The sequence below is a fragment of the Scyliorhinus canicula genome, chromosome 17 (genome assembly GCF_902713615.1).
Source record: "Scyliorhinus canicula chromosome 17, sScyCan1.1, whole genome shotgun sequence".
In the NCBI taxonomy this organism is placed as follows: Eukaryota; Metazoa; Chordata; class Chondrichthyes; order Carcharhiniformes; family Scyliorhinidae; genus Scyliorhinus; species Scyliorhinus canicula.
In genome coordinates this window covers 40,541,905-40,565,693 of record NC_052162.1, presented here as the reverse complement: position 1 = coordinate 40,565,693, position 23,789 = coordinate 40,541,905, and the positions used below count along the sequence as shown (strand labels likewise).

Here is a 23,789-nt window from a genome sequence, read left to right as displayed (position 1 = left end):
AAGATTTAAACATATTCCCTGACCACACACAATTGCACTGAGGTTGACATCATATGAACATTCATCTTATAATGAATAGGACATATTCACTGAGTGAGAGGATGGCTGAACCTCGAGATAAGAGCAATTCCAAAGTTTCATGTGAGTACCTTTAAGAAATGGGTGTTTAGAAAATAGCTGTGGTGGATGCACCTTTAAGAAATAAGTGTTTATCAGTGATGTTAGAGATTGGGTGGAACTGGGCTGTCTCTGGTTTTACTTTCGCTTTGGGCTGTGTGTTAGTTTCATTTTGAGAGCTGGATAGATGCAGTCACAGCAAGAATGTGTATTCGTCTCTCTATCTCTCTGCAATCTAAAGACTGTCTCGAGATCCTTTGGTGATTTAAAAATAATACCTGTTTATGTAGAGAAGTTAAACATGATGTCTTTCTGTAAAAAGTTTTTTTTGTCTTATGGATGTTACAAGGAAAGATTAAGAGTTACTTATAGAGTACTGTATTCTTTGTGGGAATTTATTGGTGTTGATGGTTGTTAAGATATTTACTGTGGGTTTATAAAGTGTTAAATGATTTCATAAATAAACATTGTTTTAATTTAAAAGTACTTTAACTCTCTGATGCACCACACCTGCAAAGTAGGCCCGTGTGCTCCCCATAACCACAATCTAGTAAACGTTGTGAGTCAGGTGAACTCCATGATACACTTTGGAGTTCTCTAAACCCTGGCCCATAACAAAAGTACAAAATCGCAACGTTTTCATCTGACCAGAACATTCACATACCCATCCAATGAGTTTTAAAAAGTGCAATTTATATACAGTGAATCAGAGCTGATATCAACATTTTCTAACTTTCCTAATCCTGCCACTACACCTTGGAGCAGCCCCGATATCCACAGCAGGGGTGGCTGCTGTGCACTGATACCTGTTGTGACTTAGTCAGATGTTAGGATTTCCTGCTCGGGCCAGAAGCACCCTGAGCACAGGCAGAAGGGACTCTGAGCAGGTGCACAGCTCAAGGTGTCCTTTGTGGAAGTCGTTGGCTGTCGGATTGATGCTCTTACCTGCAGGAGATGGGCCAGCCCACGACGCCTACATCCATAGTGTATGGCCATGGAGTGCAGGGCCATGTGCAAATCCAGCAGGACCTGCTGGACCAAGGTGTACATGGTGGTTGCCAACCACCCCATGGTGGCCTTGAAGCACTCACAATTTGGGGCCACGCCGTTAGACAGAACATGGGTGGACTCCTCCATTGTGCTCACTACTCTGCTGAGTGCCTCATGAAGCTCTGCCCGATGTTCCGCTGCCTGCCTTTGGATCTCCATCAGTGAGCTGTCAGCCGCCTGGGACTGAGCGGGTTCCTTGTCTCCAGCAGCCCTCCGAGTGCCAGAGTCTGGGCTGTACCTGCCTCCGACTGATGCGGGGATGTGTCAGTGAGGTTTTCTCCAGAAAGCGAGCCTGAGTCTAATCTAGAGCTGCAGCCCTCCAAGGGTGTGTCTCTGCACTGGAGGTGTGCGGGCGAGCGCTGTGACAGTTCTTCGCCAGCCCCCCCATCCTCAGAGATGCTCTGGGAGTCTAGAGTGTTGCCAAGCTGCTTGCCTGGCTGTGATCTGATCATGCAAGAAATAAATGACAGTTTTAATGGATGAGCTGAAGCTATTTCAGAGCATAGTTAACCCACTGTGATTGTCAAGATTTGATGAAGTGATGAAGCCAAGATCTGTACTAGATTGTTGGGAGATGCCAATCTCCATATTACCATAGGAACGACCACTATCCTCCCCGGAAAACCCAGAAGCAGCCTCCTTAACTCTGTCAGGGAAATGATCTCTGCCATCCCTCTCCTGGTCTAGGTTCACTCTCACTTGTGTACCAGCTTGTCCTGTACGAAAATGACAGAAAGACATGTTATCAGAGGGGATGGAGCAGAGGTTGGGTGAAATGTATGTCTCTTGCTTCTGGTGAGCCCACGCCATAAGGGCCAGAGGATGGAATGTAACAGCATGATGGTTGGGATGGCGGTGATGTGAAAAATCCCGTGAGAGAATGAGTGTTGCTCTGTGTGCCCCCGCTAATGGATGTGTACGGTCCGTGAAAAGAGTAACTGTTTAAGTACATGATGCCCGGCTGAGAGTTTGATAGTGGAGGGAGCTGAGAGAGGTCTTACCCTGGCGGAGTGGATTAGATTATTCATTTGCTCCCTGCGCTGGATAGCATTATGCAGGTGAGTGACAGCCGGGCTGACCTCGTGCGCAACGGCCTCCCGGAGGTGAGGTTAATGTGCTTCCTGGAGCCATCCCTTGAGTAGAGGGAATACCTCTGCACCCAAACTCTTTGAACTAATTTCACGGGGCAAGATGGTTGATTGGGGGTGCAGAACTCTTTTTGAGGCTGCTAGTCTTTTGCCTCTGAGTCCCAAACATCTTGCACAGTCCCATGAAGACAAATGGGCTGGAGAGATTGATACAAATGTGTTGGATTGCCGTTTAAATATGGTGCCTGAACCTTCGAAGTTTTGAAGTGGGGGGGGGGGACAAATCTGCAGGGGGAGCAAAACGACGGGGCTGGGGGTGGAGGGCTCTAGTTTGGCTTCAGCAATTCACTCTCGGAAATGTGGAACAAGATGGCACAGCAAGTAGCCACTTTGTAGGGACCCCAAACAAAGGGACATACCCGTGTGGTGTACACACAGTTGCCAGCCATATTGGGTGGCCCCTGGACAAAGGGAAATCCTGAAGTGCAGGGGCCCAGCCTCAAGGTGAGTATGGTGACCATGGCCATTTTGGAGGGCCTCCTAACAAAGGGAAACCCTGGAGTGCAGGGGCGCATCCACAGGATAAGTATGGTTGATCCCGCAAGAGTGGGGGCGGGGGGAACAAACCCCCCCCCCCATCAGAATAGTCACCTGGAATGTCAGGGAACTTAAGGGCCCACCTGAAAAGTATGAAAGCTGACAGTCTTCCACTAAAAGGCGCACCTGAGGGAGAAGGGCCAACTTTGGGAAAGAAAGGGGTGGGTGGGACAGATGTACTATTCATGCTATGGAATGAGAGCTAGGGGAAAGCCATACTGATAAGCAAAGGACGATGTTCACTGCGACAAAGACGGTTACAGACCAAGGGCTGGGGGGTGGTATATTATGGTCGGCAGTGTCCTGCACGGACCATCAGTGGTCCTGGTGAATGTGTACACTCGCAACGGGGTTGACACGGAATTTGTAAAGAAGACCATGGCGGAAATCCCCGACATAGATACGCATCCCCGACTGATCACGTGGGAGGGACTTTAACTGTGTACAGAACCCACTGGCGGACAGGTCAAACCCCAGAATGGGGAAAACAGCAGGCATAGCCAGAGAATTAGGAATATTTATGGAATAGATAGGGCAATGGACCCATAGTGGTTCATGCACCCAGGGGAGAAGGTATTGTCTTTCTTCTCAAAAGTACACAAGGTCTATATTGGTACAGACTTCTTTGTAGTGGGGTAATCGTGATTCCAGAGATAGTAAGAGTGGAATACTCTGAGATTGGAATCTCCGACCACACTCCAAATTACATGAATGTGAGATTGGAGATGGGCTATGCCCAATGCCCCACATGGAGGTTAGACACGACCCTCTTGGCCAACAAGGTCTTCTGCCAGAAAACACCACAGGTCATAGGCTAGTGCATTACTAACAAACAGAATGGGGAAATCTCACCCTCCACGTTCTGGGAGGCGCTGAAGGCTGTGATTAGAGGAGAAATAATCACCTATAAGGCAAGCAGAACAGGGAAGAGAGGGCTTTCTCAGGCTTCTATGAGCTCTCGCTCGAGTGAAATGAGGCCAGTGAATAGCTGGTGTGGCCGAAAACGAGAACCGCGCCTGGCGCCAAACAGTTTGCAATGCAACTGGCCCGTCCCTATAGGTGAAATCAGGATCTCACCGGAGCATGGCAAGAAACCAATTAGCACCATTTAAGCCATATTTTCATAAAATTAACGGGAGTGACCCCATATCCAATGGCCTCCCATCATTTAGCGGCCTCCCCAGCAATTGGTCACACTGCAGCCGATTAGTACTTATTTTGAAAAACGTGAACCTGGCTGGCAGAAGGGTTTCAGTTGGGAGCCAAGGAGGTGAGTAGCTATCGTTGCTCACAGGCAAAGCGCCCGGGGGCGCTGGGCTTGCCACCCCAGTGCTTGTTGGGGGATGGAGGACCCTCGGCTGGAAGGGGGGCACCCTTCGGAGGGGAGGATCACCATGGGAAGGGGTGAAGGGGGATGGGGGGTGGCACTGTGGGCCAACCAGCATGCCAACCCCTGGATCATGTGTACCCATTATGGGAGCACTCTTAGCCCCTGTCCGTCTGCCCCACCGACCACCCATAATCCCCACTGACTGTCCAGGCCTCTGGCCGTGCGGCTGAAGGCTATCGCTAATAGGGAATTTGCAATCATGGTTACGTGAGCACTTCATACATCCCAGGTGGATTCCCGTGGGTGGGCGGGTCATGTAGCATGTGGGAGTCATTTCCTAGCATCCCAATCATATCTTGATGCATGGACACTGTACCTGAACACTGTGGGAGGCAACACCACACACATGCAGCTGCCAACATCCGAACACCCAGGGGTGGGGTACAGCTCCAGAGACATGTCTACGGCTGAAGGATGGGTGAGTGCTCTGGGGAGAGGGAGATGCCAGGAGAGATGGGCCAAGGGTTCAACGGAGGCATCATACTGGTTGTGCTCAAGTGTTTTTAATGCGTCACAGGTGTCATACAGTTCCCCACTCCCGACGCTGCCACCCCACTCTCCCGCCTACCCCCTCAACACCCCTCACGCCATGCCCACCCCTCCAAACCCTCTACCGCTCCCTCAGTGCCCTCAATGATCCTCAACGTGTCTCACCTTCCTAACTCTACTGCTACGTCTGGATGTCTCCCCAGGATGTACGTCTGAGATGGAGGCAGCCACCTGCTTACCTTGTCATTCTACCAAGACCCTCAGCTATGACCGTCAGCGACTGCGCGATGCCTTGGACACCTTCACTCATAGTGCCGGCGTTGTCCACCAGGCTCTCAATGCAGTCGCCGCCCTATCGGTGTTGGCCTCGGTGCCACACATTGCCAGCGACATCTCCTGCGCCTGTAGCCTCTGGGACTCCTCAAATCAGCTATGGACCTGTTGGAGTGTTGCTGACATCTCCCTCTGAATGTCCCTGCTGCTCCCTATCATCTCCATCAGCTCCAGGTAACCCTGCTGGGACCCAGCTGGGTCCTGGGATCCAGCAGACCCACGACTGCTGAGTCGCCTGGAGGTTCCTGCCTCCACCTGATGTGCATCGGCAGCTCTGTGGTGCCCTCTAGATTGTGCCCCAGAAGCCTGACAAACGTTTCCTACCGAGGTGCATGTATCTGCATTGGCAGAGGGTGAGGGTGCCAGCTGTGATTCATCGATCTTGTCTTCCTCAGAACTCTCCTCCGAGGTGATCTCTTGGAGAGGGGGCCACTCAAATTGGTCAGCATTGTCGGCTGGAGGACCTGCGGCAGAATGGGCATGTGGTCAGTGGGCGGGATGGGTCAGTCTGTATGGCAATAACAACTCATGTTTGACAGGTCCTTAGGCTGGGGCCCAATGTTTCCTCACCTCTGTGGCTTCTGCCAACTTCCGTGTTGGTGACCTCTCTGTGATCGGTCACGCCAATCACTTCCAGGGCCCGTTCCTCGAAGGTGGTGAGGAGTGTTAAGTCCGGAATGCCATTCCCAGCCCCAGTTTGGGCCCTCTCCTGGTGATTGTGGGAGAGCTTCTCCTGCGGAGACACAGAGGGCATTGTTAGTCACACGTTTGGTGTGTTGGGAGGGGTTGTGTGAAAGAAGGGTGAGGTGGGGTTAAAGGGAGAGGGGAGGTGAAGGGAGGTTTGGGGGCCACATGGAGAGTTGGAGGGGTGGATGCTCACATGGGGGCGGAAAGTTCTCAGGTTGGGGCGGGGAGTCGGGGGTGTTGGTGTCAACTCACCCGTCCTGCGCGGTCTATGTAATTCTTAAGGCACTGAAGGCTAGCCCTCCTGGTCACGCTCCCAGAGCTTAGAGCCGCCACCACGTCGTCCCAGGTGGCACTGGCTGCCCTGCGGCTCACCCTCCAGGACCCTCAGGGGAACAGACCATCCTTCCAGGCCTTGACCACATCTAGGAGCCTCGCCAAGTCTGCATCGCCGAATCATGGGGCCGGTCTTCTTCTCAGCGCCATGGCTGCGAGCTGACTGGGGTTGGCTGAGCAAGTGCTGTTAGCGGGGGGCTGGCGAGTGTGATTCTGGCGAATCAGCTGGCGAGCCTTCATTTACGGTGAGAAGCCTGTGGGACCTCGTTAAGTGGACCAATTAACGTTGAATAACATTGTTGGCCTCAATGGCCCGAGCGCCGGGAGGCTCGTGGGAATTCCCACTCGTTACACTTAGAAATCCTCTGGAAAATCGCGCCCAAAGAGTCTACAGGGGGATGTGGACAGGTTAAGTGAGTGGACAAAAACTTTCAGATGGGTTATATTGTATGAAACTGTGAAGTTATGCACTTTAGTCAAAGATAAAAGGAGCTGAATATTATTTAAATGGACAAAGACTGGAGTAAGCTGCAGCATAGAGGGATTTGGGGATCCTTATGCATGAATCACAAAAACACAGCATGCTAGTTCCAGCAGGCAATTGTAAAGGCTAATGGAATGCCAGCCTTTATTTCAAAGAGAATGGAGTATAAAAATAGGTAAGTCTTGTTAAAATTATACAGGGCATTAATAGTTAGACCATACCTGAAATACTGTGAACAGTTTTGATTCCCTAAGGAAAGATGTACTGGTATTAGAGGCAGTCCAGAGAACGTTCACTCAGTTGATCCCGAGTATGGAGGAATTTTCTTACCAGGAAAGGTTGAAGAGATTGGGCCTGTACTCATTGGAGTTTAGAAAAATGAGAGGTGACCTCACTGAGACATAGAGGATTCTCAGGTTCGATGCTGAGAAGATGTAAGCTCTTGTGAAAGAGTCTAGGACCAGAGAAAAATAATCTCAGAGTAAGGAGTCACCCTTTTAAGACAGAGATGTGGAGGAATTTTTTCTCTTAGAGTAGTGAATCTGTGGAATTCTTTATCTCAAGAGAGTTGGAGAGGCTGGGCCATTAAGTATGTACAAAGCTTTTTTTTTCAAATTTAGAGTACCCAATTATTTTTTTCCAATTAAGGGGCAATTTAGCGTGTTCAATCCACCTACCTTGCACATCTTTGGGTTGTGGGGGCGAAACCCACGCAAACACGGGGAGAATGTGCAAACTCCACACGGACAGTGACCCAGAGCCGGGATCGAACCTGGGACCTCAGCGCTGTGACAGTATGTACAAAGCTGAGGTAGACAGATTTTTAATAATAAGAGAACCAAGGATTATGGGGTTAAGGTGAGAAAGTGGAGTTGAGAATTTTATCACATCAGCCTTGATCTCATTGAATGGCGGAGCAGACTTCTGGGCCAACTTCTGCTTCTACATCTTTTTAAAGATTTAGCGTACCCAATTTTATTTTTCCAATTAAGCGGCAATTAGTGTGGCCAACCCACCGACCCTGCATATCTTTGGGTTGTGGGGATGAGACCCACGCAGACACAGGGAGAATGTGAAAACTCCACATGGACAGTGACCCGGGGCTGGGATCGAACCCGGGCCCCTGGCACTGTGAGGCAGTGGTGCTAACCACTGTTCTACCATGCCACCCTCCTCAGTTATTCACCACAGGATTCCTATGCCTGACCCGCTCTTGCTACAGTATTTATTTGGTTACTCCAGTTCAGTTTGTGGTCAATGGTAAACTTCAGCCTGTTGATATTGGGGGATTCAGAAATGGTAATGCCATTGAATATCAAGGGACAATGGTTAGATTCTCTCTTGTTGGAGATGGTCATTGTCTGGCACGTGTGTCACGTGAATGTTATTTGTCACTTTTCAGCCAAGCCTGGATATTGTCCAGTTCCTGTTGCATTTGCACATAGATTGCTCTGTACAATTGTTTAAGCTAGATTGTTCATCAATCAGTGCTGATAGAAACCTTATTTGTTCCGCTTGTCTGAAGCCCGTATCCAAAACTAACCCAATCTGCATTCACCTCTCTCTCTCTCTTTCTCTCAGTGCATGTCCTGAAAGGGAATTGGTAACAATAGACTTCCGTTATTGTCAATGATTACGCTTACAAAGTACTTCAGTAGTTTGCTCCCATTACTACTGCCTGCCATAGGTGTATTGAAAAGGTTTACAAGTTGACAATCAAACTGTTTGGCCAAGTTATGGACGTGCCTTCAGTGACCAATATGTTCTGTCAGGGACTTCACCCGTGAACATCTGGCCCACAGGTAGGGAATGCTATCACTGCAACACAATACCTGGTATTCATATAGCATATTTAAAATAAGAAAATGTTGCAGTAGTGTGATAGAACCAAATTTGACACCAAGCCACTTGAAAAATGAAAATCGCTTATTGTCACGAGTAGGCTTCAGTGAAGTTACTGTGAAAAGCCCCTAGTCGCCACATTTCGGCGCCTGGCCGGGGAGGCTGGCACGGGAATCGAACCGTGCTGCTGGCCTGCTTTAAAAGTCAGCGATTTAGCCCAGTGAGCTAAACCAGCCCCTGAGGAGACTTGAGGAGACAGTAGGCCCGATGGCCAGAGTTTTGGTGAAAGAGTGTGGTTTAATAGAGTGTCCTAAAGGAGGAAAGGGAGACATGGAGGTGGAGAGATTTATGGAGTGAATTCCAAAACTTCCGGGCTGGGCAGCTGAGGCATGACCATCAATGGTAAAGTGGTTAAAATTAGGAATGGTCCAGAGTGTAGTTGTGGGGCTAGAGAAAATGACAGATGGGCTAAATGGTCTCCTTCTATGCTGTAAGCCTGTCTATATTTCTAAGGGGGAATGAGGCCATGAAGGGATTTGAAAACAAGGATGTGTGTTTTAAAATTAAAGTGTTGTTTAATCAGGAGCCAGTGTAAATTAACAAGCACTGGGAAGATGTTGAATGGGACGCGGTATGAGCTCGGACACAAAAAGCAGGGATTTTGGTGATTTTAATTTCATGGGGGATAAGGACAGGAGGCCAGCTTGTAATGCAATAGAATAATCAGTTTGGAGGTAATGGTGGCACGGTTGAGATTTTCAGCAGCAGTTAAGGTAATGCAGAGCTGAAGTCGGATGACGCTACTGGAGATGGAAATAGGTCCTACTGATTATGCTAATGTGTGGTTGGAGGCTTTTCTCAAGATCAAATAAAACACAAAGGTTATGAACAATCTGGGTGAGCTTCAGACAGTTGCCAGGGATGGAGTTGGTGACAGAGACCGAAGACAATGGCTTCTGTCTTCCCAATGTTTTTTAAAAATATTTTTATTGGAATATTGTACTGAACATCAAACTTCGCAGAACAATATAAAAACACAATAGTAGCCAAAATGATAACGACACCAACACAGATATCACACACTACCACCGCGTCTGTAACAGTAATCCCAGTACTAGCATTTCCTACATTATTTACATCAGTGTGCATTTATACAGTTTTTCTCCAAAAGTGTTTTTGAAAAATGAAAAATGCTTATTGCCCCGAGTAGGCTTCAATGAGGTTACTGTGAAAAGCCCCTAGTCACCACATTCCAGCTCCTGTTCGGGGAGGCTGGTACAGGAATTGGACCGTGCTGCTGGTCTGCCTTGGTCTGCTTTAAAAGCCAGCGATTTAGCCCAGTGTGCTAAACCAGCCCCTATTTTTATTAGGACTTATAACGTTTAATAATAAGAATTATTCACAACTTTACATATGTATTTACAGTTACTGCCAGGACTCTTGATGTTGTTTATGATTAGTTCCGTTTTGCTGGGGGTGTTGGGGAGGGGTCCTGTTCTCCTCTTGAGTTCTTGAGGGAGGTGAGGATGGTCCACTTCCCTGGTTTGACCCGTGTGGGAGGGATCTGTGTCCTCTCCTGTGAGTGGCCTTCCTCCCGCTTCTTCTCTGCTTGCGCAAGCTCCCTTTCACCCAGGCGCTGCTCCCTGCCTTAGGAGATTGACTGCCTACTGAAGGCCAGGTCTGAGGTGTTCACGTCAAGTGATCCTGACCTATACAAGGGTGAGAGGGGGAAAGTTTAAGGAAGATGTGCAGGGCAGGTTTTTCACACAGAGAGTGGTGGGTGCCTGGAACCTGCTGCCAAAGGATGTGATGGACGCAGGCACATTAGCAACATTTAAGAGGCATCTAGATGGGTACATGAAAAGGGAGGGAATAGAAGGAAATGGACCGAGTTGTTTTTAGTTAGGACATCATGGCGGGATTCTCTCAGCCCGGGGCCGGGCCGGAGAATCCCCGCGACTGGCACGAATCGTGCCACGCCGCCCCGACGCCTTCGCTGTGGCCTGGCCCGCGATCGGGGCCCACCAATCGGCGGGCCGGCCACTCGGGCTGGGGGCCTCCTTTCTTCCATGCTGGACCCTGTAGCCCTGCGCCATGTTGCGTCGGAGCCGGCGTGTTGAAGGAAGCCACTGTGCATGCGCGCGTTGACGCCGGTGTCACTGCGCAAGTGCAAATCCTGTTGCGTCCAGTTGATGCCGGGATCAGCAGCTGGAGCGGCGTGAACCACTCCTGCCGGCCCCCTGTAGGGGCCAGAATTGCAGATCCTGAGACGGCGTTTCCGACGGCATCAGCACTTAGCCTCAGGGTCACAGAATCGTCGTGTGAATGCCCCATGATCGGCACAGGCTTGACGGGCCGAAGGGCCTGTTTCTGAACTCCACTTTTCTTTGTTCTTTGAGAGTCTGACCGCTCAGCTCATGGCTGCCACCGGATGTCGTCTTCCCAACATTTAATCAGAGGAAATTTCTGCTCAACTACTACTCCCAACACAAGTAGTCTGCCCTGACATTTCTGAAAATCAGATTTTTATTCGGCTGGATTTATACTGGACCTGTGTGAGAACTTGAAGTGTTGTATAATTCTCTATCGCTATATTGAGGTTAGTCGGTCAACTCTGATGCTTTCTAAAGTCATGTTAGCTGGAATTGGTTTGATTATTTTCAAACCATTTTGTTTGAAAATACAAGTCCCCATGTGTACAAGGGTGTGTTTCCAGCATCCTTCTCTACAACAGCAAGGCATGGGCAAGTAATGCCACGAAGAGAAATCATGGGTCCTGGTGCTTCTCCTGCTTCCGAGCACTCCATTTTCCCACTCCCCCCTACTTAATCCTCCCTTTCAACAATGGATGATATTGTTTCTCCTTTCGAGATTCACCAATCAATTCACCAAATAATTGCTGAACGGTCCAAATAAAGCGATAATGCCCATAGTTGACATTGGGTTACAAGTATTGTTGGATATATCTATGTAGCATGGGTTATTAATATTAATATCAACAATGATATAATGCAATATTAGTTTGTGTGGGCCCTGTAGGTGATCCTCTCATGACTATTAAACAAACCAGAGAGTACAAATTTTACTTTAACACTATCATGCAATATTGTTAATTTCACAGGAAAATATCCCATTAGTTATTTTTGATAGGATGCAGATGAAAAACTGATTTCTGAGTTATAGGTCATGGCTGAATACAATTCTCAGGTTGCTGATGGCCCACCGTGCCTCATGGATGCCCGACTGCTAGATCTACTCTGAATCTATCCCATTTAGCACAATGCCACCAACATCACAGGGCACATCCTCAATGTGAAGACAAGGCTTTATCCCTACACAAACTGTGAATGTCACTCGTCCCAATACGCTCTGAGACAGGCTTATTCAATAGAAAAACCTAAAACAAGTTCAAATGGTAATGCAATTGAGGTTGCTTACTGCTTCCATTTATAATTCAGCTATATTTCAATTATTCTATTCGTGCAACATGACTTTCATATCTCATTGATGGAAAAATTCATCTGTGGCGTGGGGAGTTAAGCCCCTTAGCAAGTACTATGTGACAACCTGGAGGAGCCTATCATAAATGTATTGCACATTCTTTTCAATCTGATGAATAGACACTGCTACGTACACTCAAAACATTACGGGTTGGGAAGTGTATCTTTCGGCAAGTAAGTGCAACTCTTTTCTGACAGGCAGAATGCAATTTGCTGCCAGCAATGTAACTCAAGTACAGTCAGTGATGTTTAGAACCACTCTCCCTCTGCCGTTGACCAAAAGTGAATCTTCACAGTAATTGCTGGGAGAAGGGTGTTGCCGCTTTTATATTTCCAAATGCAGCTGACTGACTAAAAAGCTGCACCTTTGTAACGATACAAGTCTTTTCAGACTGACAGTGCAGCCAAAGGCATCATTAAAATGGCAGCAAAGAAATAAATCCTAAGGTTAGAGCTGATCTTTGTTTGTCATGCGTGAAAACTGGGGGGGAGACCACACCAAAATGTTGTTTATGTTAAGAAATTCCAGAAATTGTCTGATGTTTCCATGTTTGAACAGTAGACATTAACATCTTGAAATGATGTTGTGATAAACTTAGGACGGAATTTTAAATATACAGGCCAGAACCAACATTTTAATATAGGAAAAGTGTCAAGAGTGGATCAATGCTTTTTAAAAATTGCAAATAGCAAAGCTTTTTACAAACAGCAGTACTTTTGAAATCTTCTTTGAACATCCTTTTAGTTTTACGTAGTTTGGAGATTAACTTCCTTTGGTTGAAGCTATGGCTATTCAGTAATTAGAGGAAGATCTGTTTTGACATTAATTGTATTGCCTCTGGGGGAAACAGTAATTAGGCTGATCATTACTTTCCGTTGCCTGTGAAAGGCCTGGCTGGGAGCCCGTGTGAACAGCCAGCACCAAGGATTGCACACTATATGAAACGAGGTGGAAACTGAATTAGACTTGCACTGGTTGGAGTCTTAATCGCATTGTGGTTTTATCAAAGCAACCTCGTAAATTCAGGTCCTTTAAAAAAGCACAATGTAATTCTGAAAGAGAGGTGGAAATAAGTTGAAGAGTTTAAAAATTCACGCAACATTCAGGAGCGGTAACTATATGATAGGGCATGAGATGGTCTTGAATGGAATGAGCAATATCTTTCTCACTGCAAATGGCACTGGAAGTGACAACATTCTTAAACAGCAAGACTGCAGCCCTCAGACTTATTTAGGTAAGTCCTGTTGCTTTCACATTGAGCTTTGATGTATAGAAAAAGTGATTAAGATTGGATTGGTAACCACACAGTTCCTAATGGTAATATCTTTTCAAAATAGATCTCCCTTACGATAGCTTTAGAAATGTTTCAATTGTTCCCAATGTCCAGAGACTGTAGCTCGCAATTGTTGAGTGATAGGATTGCGAACTTTATGCACATTAATTGGACCAATATGTATTCCAGTGTAAAATTCAGATAACAATTAAAAACAACTATGGATTTTCAGCTTTAAGTGTTGGAGAACATTTCAGAACAAAATGAAAAGGGGCAGTTGTTGTTGCACTAAAGCTTTCATCCAACTTAGAAAACTGTAAGCTCCAAGTTTTGTGTAGTTAGCTGCATTTCGAAATATAAATGCTAGCTGTAAATCACATTCTGCAGTCAGAAAAGGGTCTTGCACATTCATGCGTGAAGATTCACTTACCACACAATTTTTTTTTCCTGCTTTGCTAAGCGGCAGTATCTAGTTTCTTATCAGATTAAAATAATTTTCAATATGTTTACGGATAATACAAATCATCCAACAGATTACCGAAACACTTTTCGAACCCTGTTTCCACTGCACTTTTGTTGTGCGACATCCTGCAATGATTCTATTCAGAGTGTGCTTTCAGTTTGTCAGCTACTATCCTGGTGCATTGAGAGTTCTCTATTTAGGAACTATTAATAAAGTCATAAAGCCCATGCCAAAAACTTGACAAATTTATCAACTGCGTATCTAAACTTTACAGACTAGGAATGACCAGTTGACTCCTCAAATGTGTTGTGCAATAGTTTATATTTTTTCAGCAAGTGGGTATTGATATTTCTTTCATCCTGGAGTCATATAGGTTCACTATGTCACATTGAAATTGGTGGTTGTTTCGCATTAACCGGGTGCTAATGGCCACAGAAACCAAGGGAAACGAGTGCTAATGGCAGTCTCCAGAGAGAACAAAAGATGTGAAAGGTCAAACAGCAGAGAAACTAACATCAGAGGATGAACTGTAGATGTGGAGGGAGGGGAAGGGGGAAGCAAAGATGAGAAAGGTTAAGGAAAGGTGGATAAGATTGGGGGGGGATTAAATATATATGACAAAAGAAAGAAATGGTAAAAGACAGTTAAAATGAAATGGGATGAAAACAAATTGGTCGAGGTGGGGTGGAGCTGATCATCTGAAGTTGTTGAATTCCTTGTTGAGACCGGAAGGCTGTAGCCTGCCTAACCGGAAGATGGTTTCTGTAGCCATTAGCACACGGTTTCCCTGGGTTTCTGTGGCTATGACTCATCTTTCATTCTCACTCCACAATATAAATATTTCCCACTTTCTCTGTCTGTTAGCTTTGACAAAAAGTAATCGGACTCGAAACATTAGCTCTTTTCTCTCCCTACAGATGCTGCCAGACCTGCTGAGATTTTCCAGCATTTTCTCTCTCATCTATGTCTAACATGTTATTTTACAGCAACAGGAATAGTCTGGCCTGCCATCTGATTTGGAAGTGCAGTCTGCAGTTGATTCTTTTCAGGAAAGTAAATGTTGTATGAGGCTCATCTGGACCTAGAGTCCAATTTGTTATCAGTTTCAGCACAAGTTTGCCTTGTGTAGTTACTTTTAAGAGTGATAAAGAGTAAAACATTTGGGAGCATAATTTGAATATGCTGGTTTCCAGTGGTGGGACCAATTTCTCTCTCACTGGAGCAACTGAGCTGCACCTCAGGGGCTGGTTTAGCTCACTGGGCTAAATCGCTGGCTTTTAAAGCAGACCAAGCAGGCCAGCAGCACGGTTCGGTTCCCGTACCAGCCTCCCCGGACAGGCGCCGGAATGTGGCGACTAGGGGCTTTTCACAGTAACTTAATTGAAGCCTACTCGTGACAATAAGCGATTTTCATTTTTTTCATTACCTATCTATGTTCATTTAAAGTTTCTTGGGAGTTAACCGATTGTATAGATTCTGGCCATCAACCCAGTGTGCTGAGCCCAATTGTGGTGTTCTCAGCTGCTAACTGAAGATGAAACAACTCAGTACAAAGTTGGACTAAACCTGCTGACTGTCCTTACTCCCCACTGATTGGCATTGCTATGCTAGCATAATCACAATATTTTCCTGTGCAACATAGAAGAAAAGTAATCTTCTGTGATCCCACTGTCAGCCTGAAATGCTTTCATAGCCAGAGATGTGGGAATAAATATTCTTTAGCTTAATCTGCAAAAACCATAGAAATAAAAATGACATAATCCAATTTGACACTGCTTATTTCTACTAAACACCACAATGAACTGAATGCACCTTGGTTTCTCACCAGTGCTTTGTGATCTTGTGAAGAGCACTGATGTTTACAAAATATGATTTGACAGGCTTTTAAAATCATAAAGAAACGAAGCAGGGCATTGTCCAGTCTATGTTGTATCGAAACGTCTTCCTTTTCTATTCAGCTGTAGGGCCTGCACTTCATTTCCAGTAATTTTAATAAGTTAGCTGTGACATACGGGCGTTGCCATCTCTAGTTAGCAGCCACTGCAAATGACACAAATGTCAGGCCAGTACTGGAAAATATTCTGCAGTACCTGTGCTAGCCAGGGACTGAGAGAATAAGCCCAAGGCCCCTGCTCTAATGGCTATCCATTCATTTCTGCTGGGGATTTCCATTTGTGAATGTTGGGCGAAGGTTAGGAGCAGCTCAACTGTGTTTTCTTTGCCATATTTAGACATCTAACTTTGTCTACTAGCTAGGCATATCTCTGAAGAATGGTCACTTGGAAGGTCTGAAGTTTTCCATGGAACCATATTCCCAACAAGGTCAATTTCTTCAGGAGAGAAGCAGAGCAGAGTGAGAAAATTGGAAAAAACAAACTAGCTATCTGACAGTGTGCGATGCATTAAGAGGAGAAATGATCCATGTGTGGTTTGGCTTCATATCTGAAAAGAAGAAAACTTACGTTATTAATAATGGGTGGGATTCTCCAACCTCCCAGAGTGTGTTTCTCGGCAGGCAGGAGGCAAGGTACCATTCGCTAAGGGCGGGTTCTGTAGTCCCGCTGCTGTTAATGGGACCTCCCAATTAAGCTGCTTCCCATCGCCGGGAAACTTGTGCTGGGAATACGCTGCTGGGTGGGACCAGGGAATCCACCGGCATGAACGTTCAGAGAATTCCAGCCACAATTATTGCTGTGTAGCACCAACTTGGCATTATGACATGGGGAGAATCGGAGTAATGAGACTAGTCGGATAGTTCTTTTTAGAAAAACATTTCAGGTACATTGCTCCAATGGAACTTGTATGCTGTAAAGCGAGGAAGCGTTGGGCAAAGTACTGAATAAGCCTTTGCTCCCAGCAAAATCCTGCCATGAATAGAAATCCAGACACAGAGAGGTCAGCATGGTTGACAAGAGCTGCAAGACAAATTCCTCTTTAATAATTTCTCAGGATGGTTGTGCATGTCAACAAAGACTGCCCTCCATAAACACTGATCTCTCCTACAAGCCAAAAATCTGTCGAGCTCAGCCTTGAATATGTTCAATGACACAATGTGCGTGGCATGCTGGCACAGTGGTTAGCACTGTTACTTCACAGTCCCAGGGTCCCAGGTTCAATTCCTGGCTTGGGTCCCATCTGTACTGAGTCTGTACATTCTCCCCGTGTCTGCGTGAGTTTCTTTTGGGTGCTCCGGTTTCCTCCCACAAATCCTGAAAGACATGCTGTTAGGTCATTCGGCCATTCTGAATTATCCCTTCGTGCACCCTTCATTACAGTGTTAATGTAAGCCTACTTGTGACAATAAAGATCATTATTATAACCTCCATTGCTCGATGTGGAAGAGGATTCCAAAGACTAATGACCATTTGGGAGAAAAAAAATCCTCATCATCTCTGTCTTAAATAGAGATTCCTTATTTTGAAACTATGACACCAGTTCTGAATTCTCTCCTGAGGGGAAACATGCTCTCAGCATTTATCCTGTCAAGCCCACTCAGAATCTTAACGTTTCAATAAGATTACCTCTCGTTCTTCTAAGCTTGAATCAGTATAGGCCCAAACTGCTCAGCCTTTCCTCGTAAGACAGTACCTTTATTCCAGGATACAGCCTAGTGTACCTTCTCTGAACTGTTCCCAATGAGAATAAATCCCTCCTTAAATAACGAGGCCAAAACTGCATACGATAATCTAGGCGTGCTCTCAGCAATGCCACATACAGTAGTGGCAATACTCCATCCACCTTTCAATAAAGGCCATTTGCCATTTGCCAAAGGCCTGCTGCATGCTAACATTTCGTGACTGAGGTACAAGCACATCTAGATCCCTCTGTACCACAGAATTACGAAGTTGGTCTCTCCATTATAATAATATTCTTCTTTTTGATTCTTCTTGCCCAAGCGGACAGTTTTCCTACATTATACTTGACCGACCAAATTTTTGCCCACTCACTTAACCTATTAATTTCCTTCTACAGGCTCATTTGCATCCTCCTCACAACTTGTTTTCCTACCTATCTTTGTATCGTCAGCAAATCTGGCTACAATATAGTTGATCTTTCATCCAAGTCATTAAAATAGATAGTAAATAGCTCAGGTTCCAACACTGATCCCTGTGACATTCCACTCATTACAGTTTGCCAACCTGAAAATGAGCCATTTATCATGATCAACTGAAATAATTTTACACCTATTACAATCGGGGGTGCTCAAAAGGCCAGAATTAAAGAACCACAGATATCTCCAACAGAACCAATTAGTTTTCATTTCCATTGAAACTTAGTTTTGCATATTATGGGCAGATCATCCAACAATTCAGCCCTTCCACTGATGTGTCAGCGTTGATTAAGAGCTGATGTTCATATGTCGGCCAGTTTGACAGGGCGGCACAGTGGTTAGCACTGCTGCCTCACAGCACCAGAGACCCAGGTTCAATTCCAGCCTTGGGTGACTGTCTGTCTGTGTGGAGTTTGCATATTTTCCCTGTGTCTGCGTGGGTTTCCTCCAGGTGCTCCGGTTTTCTCCCACAGTTCAAAGATGTGCACGTTAGATGGATTGGCCATGATAAAATTGCTCCTTAGTGTCCAGGGATGTGCAGGTTAGGTGGGGCAATGGGGATAGGGCGAGGAGTGGGCCTAGGAGAGTGCTCTTTCAGAGGGTCGGTAAAGATTCGATGGCCGAAGGCCTGCTTCTGCATTGTAAGGATTCTATGATAAAGGAATGTTTAGATTGAGCCTGTGATCACTGCTAAGTCAATAAAAATAATCAGATCATTTGGAGCCTAGAGAATACTAATAATACCGAGGTCTTCATTGGGTTTTTCTTTTTCCCCATGTACGACTTGTTTTGTTTCAAGAATTTAGTAGCTGAAATAACGGACCTTATTCTCCTGCTGTGCGCCATTTCGAATCAATTGATTGTTTTCATTCTGCAGGCATTCTGGTATTTTCAAGCATAGAATATTTCGAGCAGAAAATGGTCCAGGAATTACAAAGATCAATAAAGTGTGATCAAGTCTGAAGGCCATTGAAATAGAATGAGACTATGGAAAATGCAATCAACAACTCAAGAGACCCAGACTGTATTGTGAACAGGTATGCTATGACTGATTCTCATATTTTTTGTGTTACGGAGAACAGGAAAGAGATGAAGTTCTACGAATCCAATCCTTACCAGGCCAAATTCGGAGACACTGATGTCAGCAGTGATGCAGAAGAGAAACCCAGGATGGCGATATTTTTCAATTCGCTTTTCAAAAGAAGCAGAGCCTTCAGCTTCAGGAAAAGACCATGTTCGTTGATTGTTTTCAGAGAGACTTCCAAACATAAACCAAGGTTGTCCTTCCTGGACAGACTGAGATCACTCAAGAAACTCAAGTCAACAGAATTCTTCAAGTTTCGATTTTCCAGAAACTCAAGGCATAGAACCTCTAATATTTGGAGTCAAGATAAGGGAGAGACACCAAATGGTGTTTTGACATGTAAACAAGCGTTAGATAAAAGAACATTTAGACATACGTTCGCAGGGGATCTGCAAGACTTTGACACAGCTGGAGATGCAAATCTAATCAGTAGTGCTCTGGAGACTATTAGCATCGAAGATACAGAATCCCAGGAGGTTAACAAAAGGTTGAAGAATGTTCAAATGTGTCTCAAAGGTTCAACTAGAAAAACATTTGACCCAAGTGTTACAAGTTGTTATAATTCCATAACTGTTTTTCCAGAGGATGCAAGCAACAAATACACTAAAATCCCGCAAGAATGTAAAAAGAGTAGAAAAACAAACGTTTTAAATTATTTGAAAAAAATGTCACTAAAAAAGAAGCTAAATACAGGCACTGCTGGTGAGAAAACAGATCGCAATGACAAAAACCCTGACTCTTCGTTTGACTCTGCATCTGTTAAACAGGAATGTGATCAAAACCATTCAGACAAATCCGCCAGGACGAAAGACAGGAAAAACGTATCAAAAGTCATTGATTTCAGCAAAGTTGTTCAATTAATTAGCAGAGCAAGTAAACACAGGAACTTTTCTGATGTCTACTCACAGTTTGAGGAGATCCCTGAAGCTAAATCCAGCTGTCATGAACATGATCTTCAGACATCTCCCATTATTCCAGAGACTGGAAAAGGGAAATGTATCCTGCTATCACAGTCTTCTCTGACCTCAGACATTGGAATGTGCAACCCTCTTTGTCAACCCAGCTCACCAGAGAGCAGATTTTCACATGAAGTAACAATGGCTGAAATTTCTGTGAGGTGGTGCAACTCTGAACTACCTGACGCCTTTACTCCTGTTTCCTTCCCTCATGATGGACCGAAAATCTCTGATATAGTGGATAATTGTCAAGCTCCAAATGTTGGTGTCCATTATAATGAGACTTCTGAGCTCCCAGATGTAACTACTGTTCAAAAGAATGAAATACATCCAAATGATATATGTGAAGTTGCACTGGGAAATGGAACTCCAGGCCAAAGGCATCATGCAGTGTTACCTTTAACGTCAGGTGATTCAGATCAGGTGCGTAATGACCATTCCCCCATTATGTCTCTCCAAAGCATCTTGGATGTTTTTATTTTAACCTAAAGGATGTGGGAAAGGACCTTCCTTCCTGCCTGACTCGGGATGAGAAATTCCCACCGGAGGTCAGCGGACCTTTCAATGGTCTGTTAAATTATCCATCCCACTTGAGATGGTTCCTATAGCATGCGGGATCTGAAGATTTACCTTGAGATATTCAAGGTTGGATGCAGCTAAATTTGTTTGTGCAAAATTGCTAAAGACCTGGTTTAAAATTATTTCATTATTATGTTTTGTAAGCAGGTCATGGGTGTTCTTTTATGGTCCTTTTACTTTGGGTTCTTGGCATGAGATTTGGTTCTTAGACATGCTATAGTCACACTTTGGTATCTGCTTAACAAGAGTTAAGCAGATGTTTACCAGTACTACATCTAAAAAGGTCACAGAATAGTCATGTTACTCCTAAGTATGTTTCCAACCTCTCTCTAGCATATCCTGTCTCTCAACATTGTATGCTACATGTCTCCTCCCACATCCCCCTCTCCACACAAGTATGCTATCTTACTTTTTAATAACGACATGAAACTGTGGCTGGGATTTTTCTCTCCTGCCCCTGGTGTGCGTACGGCCGGTGGGAGCGGAAAGTATTGCAAGAGTGAGGAAAATCAGTGAAAAACCACACACTGGAATGTCACTTTAATACATTGAACGTCATGAATAAGTGAGTTGGGGCTGGAATAGGAGGAACGCTGAGTGAAGAAGTGTTTCAGTTTATATTGCTGAGTTTGCAAAGTCTGCTCTTGTCCCAGTTCAGGAGAAGGGAGGGCATGTGAGTCCAGTGCCAATCATGTCCATCATGTTGTGCATAGTATGTGGTTGTAACGTCAAGCATGTTGGTCCTTGGCATTGCTAACATAATATGGCCCGCAAACAGCACACCCATAGTCAGGGGAGGCATCTGCAGCCTATAGATGGGGACAACGTAGTGTGGGGACATTCAAAAGTCTTATGGGGAGGGCAGCACGGTGGCACAGTGGCTAGCATTGCTGCCTGCAGCGCTGAGGACCTGGGTTCGATTGCCGGCTCTGGGTCACTGTCCGTGTGCAGTTTGCACATTCTCCCATTCTCCCCGTGTCTGCGTGGGTTTCACCCCCACAACCCAAAGATGTGCAGGGTAGGTGGGTTGGCCACGCTAAATTGCCCCTTAATTGGAAAAAAATAATTGGGTATTCTAAATTTATTTTTTAAAAGTCTTATGGGGGGGGGGGGGTGTCTCTATATTTCACTGTGCAATAGGCACCAATATTGGGAGGGGTATGGTCCAATGGGGCATAGGCACATCCATCTTAAATAATTCAGGAGGTAACACAGGGATATCAGCTATAATTACAATGGGATCAAGGATTGGAGGGGGGAGGTTTGAGAGTTATTGGAAGGTGGGAAACCTGAACATTATACTCCTGCAGAACGGTGGAAGGGATTTCCACAACCACACAGTGAGGATCCAAGTTGGATTGATAGTAACATAGTTTGGTTTTACAGCCAGTGGATCAAAAATCATTATTTAGCTTAAAGCATATGTTTGTGACAGCATGGATTCAGAACACCTTAAATCTGAGTATTCTGGTCTTGATCCATTCATCAACAGAAGGACTTTCTCACTGTCCATTCCATCTAGTCCCCTCATGATTTTGAATATCTCTGTCACATCTCCCTCACCCTTTGCTTTTCCAAGGAGAACAGTCCCAACTTCTCCAATCTATCTACGTAACTGAAGCTCTTCATCCCTGGAACCAATTTCGTGAATCTTTTCTTTACCCTCTCTCATGCTGTTACATTCTTCCTAAAATATAGCGCCCAGAACTGGACACAATACTCCAGCTGAGACTGAATCAGTATTTAATGCAACTTAACCATAGAACCATAGAGGTCCGAGTGCGGAAGGAGGCCATTCGGCCTATCAAATCTGCACCAACCCTCTGAAAGAGCATCCTACCTAGGCCCAATCCCTTGCCCTATCTGCATAACCCCACTTAATCCATGTGTCCCTGGACACTAAGGGGAAATTTAGCATGGCCAATCCACCTAACCTGCACCTCGTTGGACTGTGGAAGGAAACCGGAGCACCCGGAGGAAACCCACGCACACACGGGGAGAAAGTGAAAACTCCACACAACAGTCACCCAAGGCCGGAATTGAACCCAGGTCTCTGGCATTGTGAGGCAGCAATGCGAACCACTGCACCCCCCCCCCCCCCCCCCCCCCGCCCTCCTGTGCCACCCTGAATAACTTGATAGGAGATATTCCTTTACATAGAATGCTTTACCACAGGGAATGGTTAAAGCAGAGAGATTTCCATCTTCTGAGCAAACTAGATACACATTTGAAGCAAATGAAATATTGGGCATTGGGGGGAGAATGAAGAGTGAGTCTGATTTTTGATTGCTGTGGCAAAGAGTTGGTGGAGATATGATGGTCCAAATGGCCTTCTTGGTTCTATTGTAGCTGCACTTATGATAGAAATTGGGTAGTTGATTGGGCAATTAAAATGGCCCGTCAAATGCATCTGCTGCTCCCATCACATCAGTTTCAATCGTAACCTGCTTTTCTGAGAGAGAGAGAGATAGATGGGAAGAGAGGAAGAGAGAGAGAGAGAGAGATGGGGAGAGAGAGAGGGAGAGTATTCTGGGCCAGGGCTTAGAAACTCCAAAGTGTATTATGAATCTCACCTGACCTTTAACCTTTATGTTGAATTTGGCTAGGATGAGCACAAAAACCTTCACTGCAGGTGTGATTCATCAGACTTCCTGGGACTTTAATCAAAACAAGGTTTATTCTAAGAATGTAGTTAACATATATATTATAGATATATGAACACAGCAAGAAGTTTTATCAATTACAAACATAAAGACACCACACAGCTACAGTATTATATCCCGTACCAACCTTCCCGAACAGGCGCCGGAATGTGGCGACTAGGGGCTTTTCACAGTAACTTCATTTGAAGCCTACTTGTGACAATAAGTGATTTTCATTTCATGTTTATAACACTTAATGAATTCCCCCTTAGCTGTTCCAATTCACTAACAAAATCTAATTTCTTTTTCAAATTTAGAGTTCCCAATTCATTTTTTTCCAATTAAGGGGCAATTTAGCGTGGCCAATCCACCTACCCTGAACATCTTTGGGTTGTGGGGGCGAAACCCATGCAAGCACGGGGAGAATGTACAAACTCCATACGGACAGTGATTCAGAGCCGGGATCGCACCTGGGACCTCAGTGCCGTGAGACAGCAGTGATAACCACTGCGCCACTAACAAAATCCAATTAAACCAAAACCCCTTTTCAAGGGCGTGGCCCAGCACACTGTACTCTCACTTGAATGGGACTGGTCCTTTTCCAGAAATTCTGATCCAACCAGCAGATTCAAACTCCTTCCGGAAAGCATCTATATCTTTAAAGTTACCAAGGCAGTTAGCCACAACCAATGTGCTTTTTACTAGAACATCTTTTAAAATGAAAATAAAGAGAAAAACAGAGAAAACACTTAGATAGATAGAACAGTACAGCACAGAACAGGCCCTTCGGCCCTTGATGTTGTGCCGAGCAATGATCACCCCACTCAAAC

The 23,789-nt window shown here is 45.4% G+C and overlaps 1 protein-coding gene across 2 annotated transcripts in view; it reads left to right on the top strand.

The window, feature by feature from the left end:
* The first annotated feature begins 12,820 nt into the window (after positions 1–12,820).
* arhgef9a (Cdc42 guanine nucleotide exchange factor (GEF) 9a) overlaps positions 12,821–23,789 on the top strand; it is a 528,724-nt gene continuing 517,755 nt past the window's right edge. The window contains exons 1-2 of one of the 2 annotated variants that reach the window (XM_038774360.1): positions 12,821–13,145; positions 18,781–20,161. In XM_038774360.1, coding sequence (XP_038630288.1) covers positions 18,788–20,161 — 1,374 coding nt within the window. In that variant the 5' untranslated portion in view covers positions 12,821–13,145; positions 18,781–18,787. Of the gene's footprint in view, positions 13,146–18,575; positions 20,162–23,789 lie in introns of both variants that reach the window. The other variant, XM_038774359.1, reaches the window with a different exon arrangement.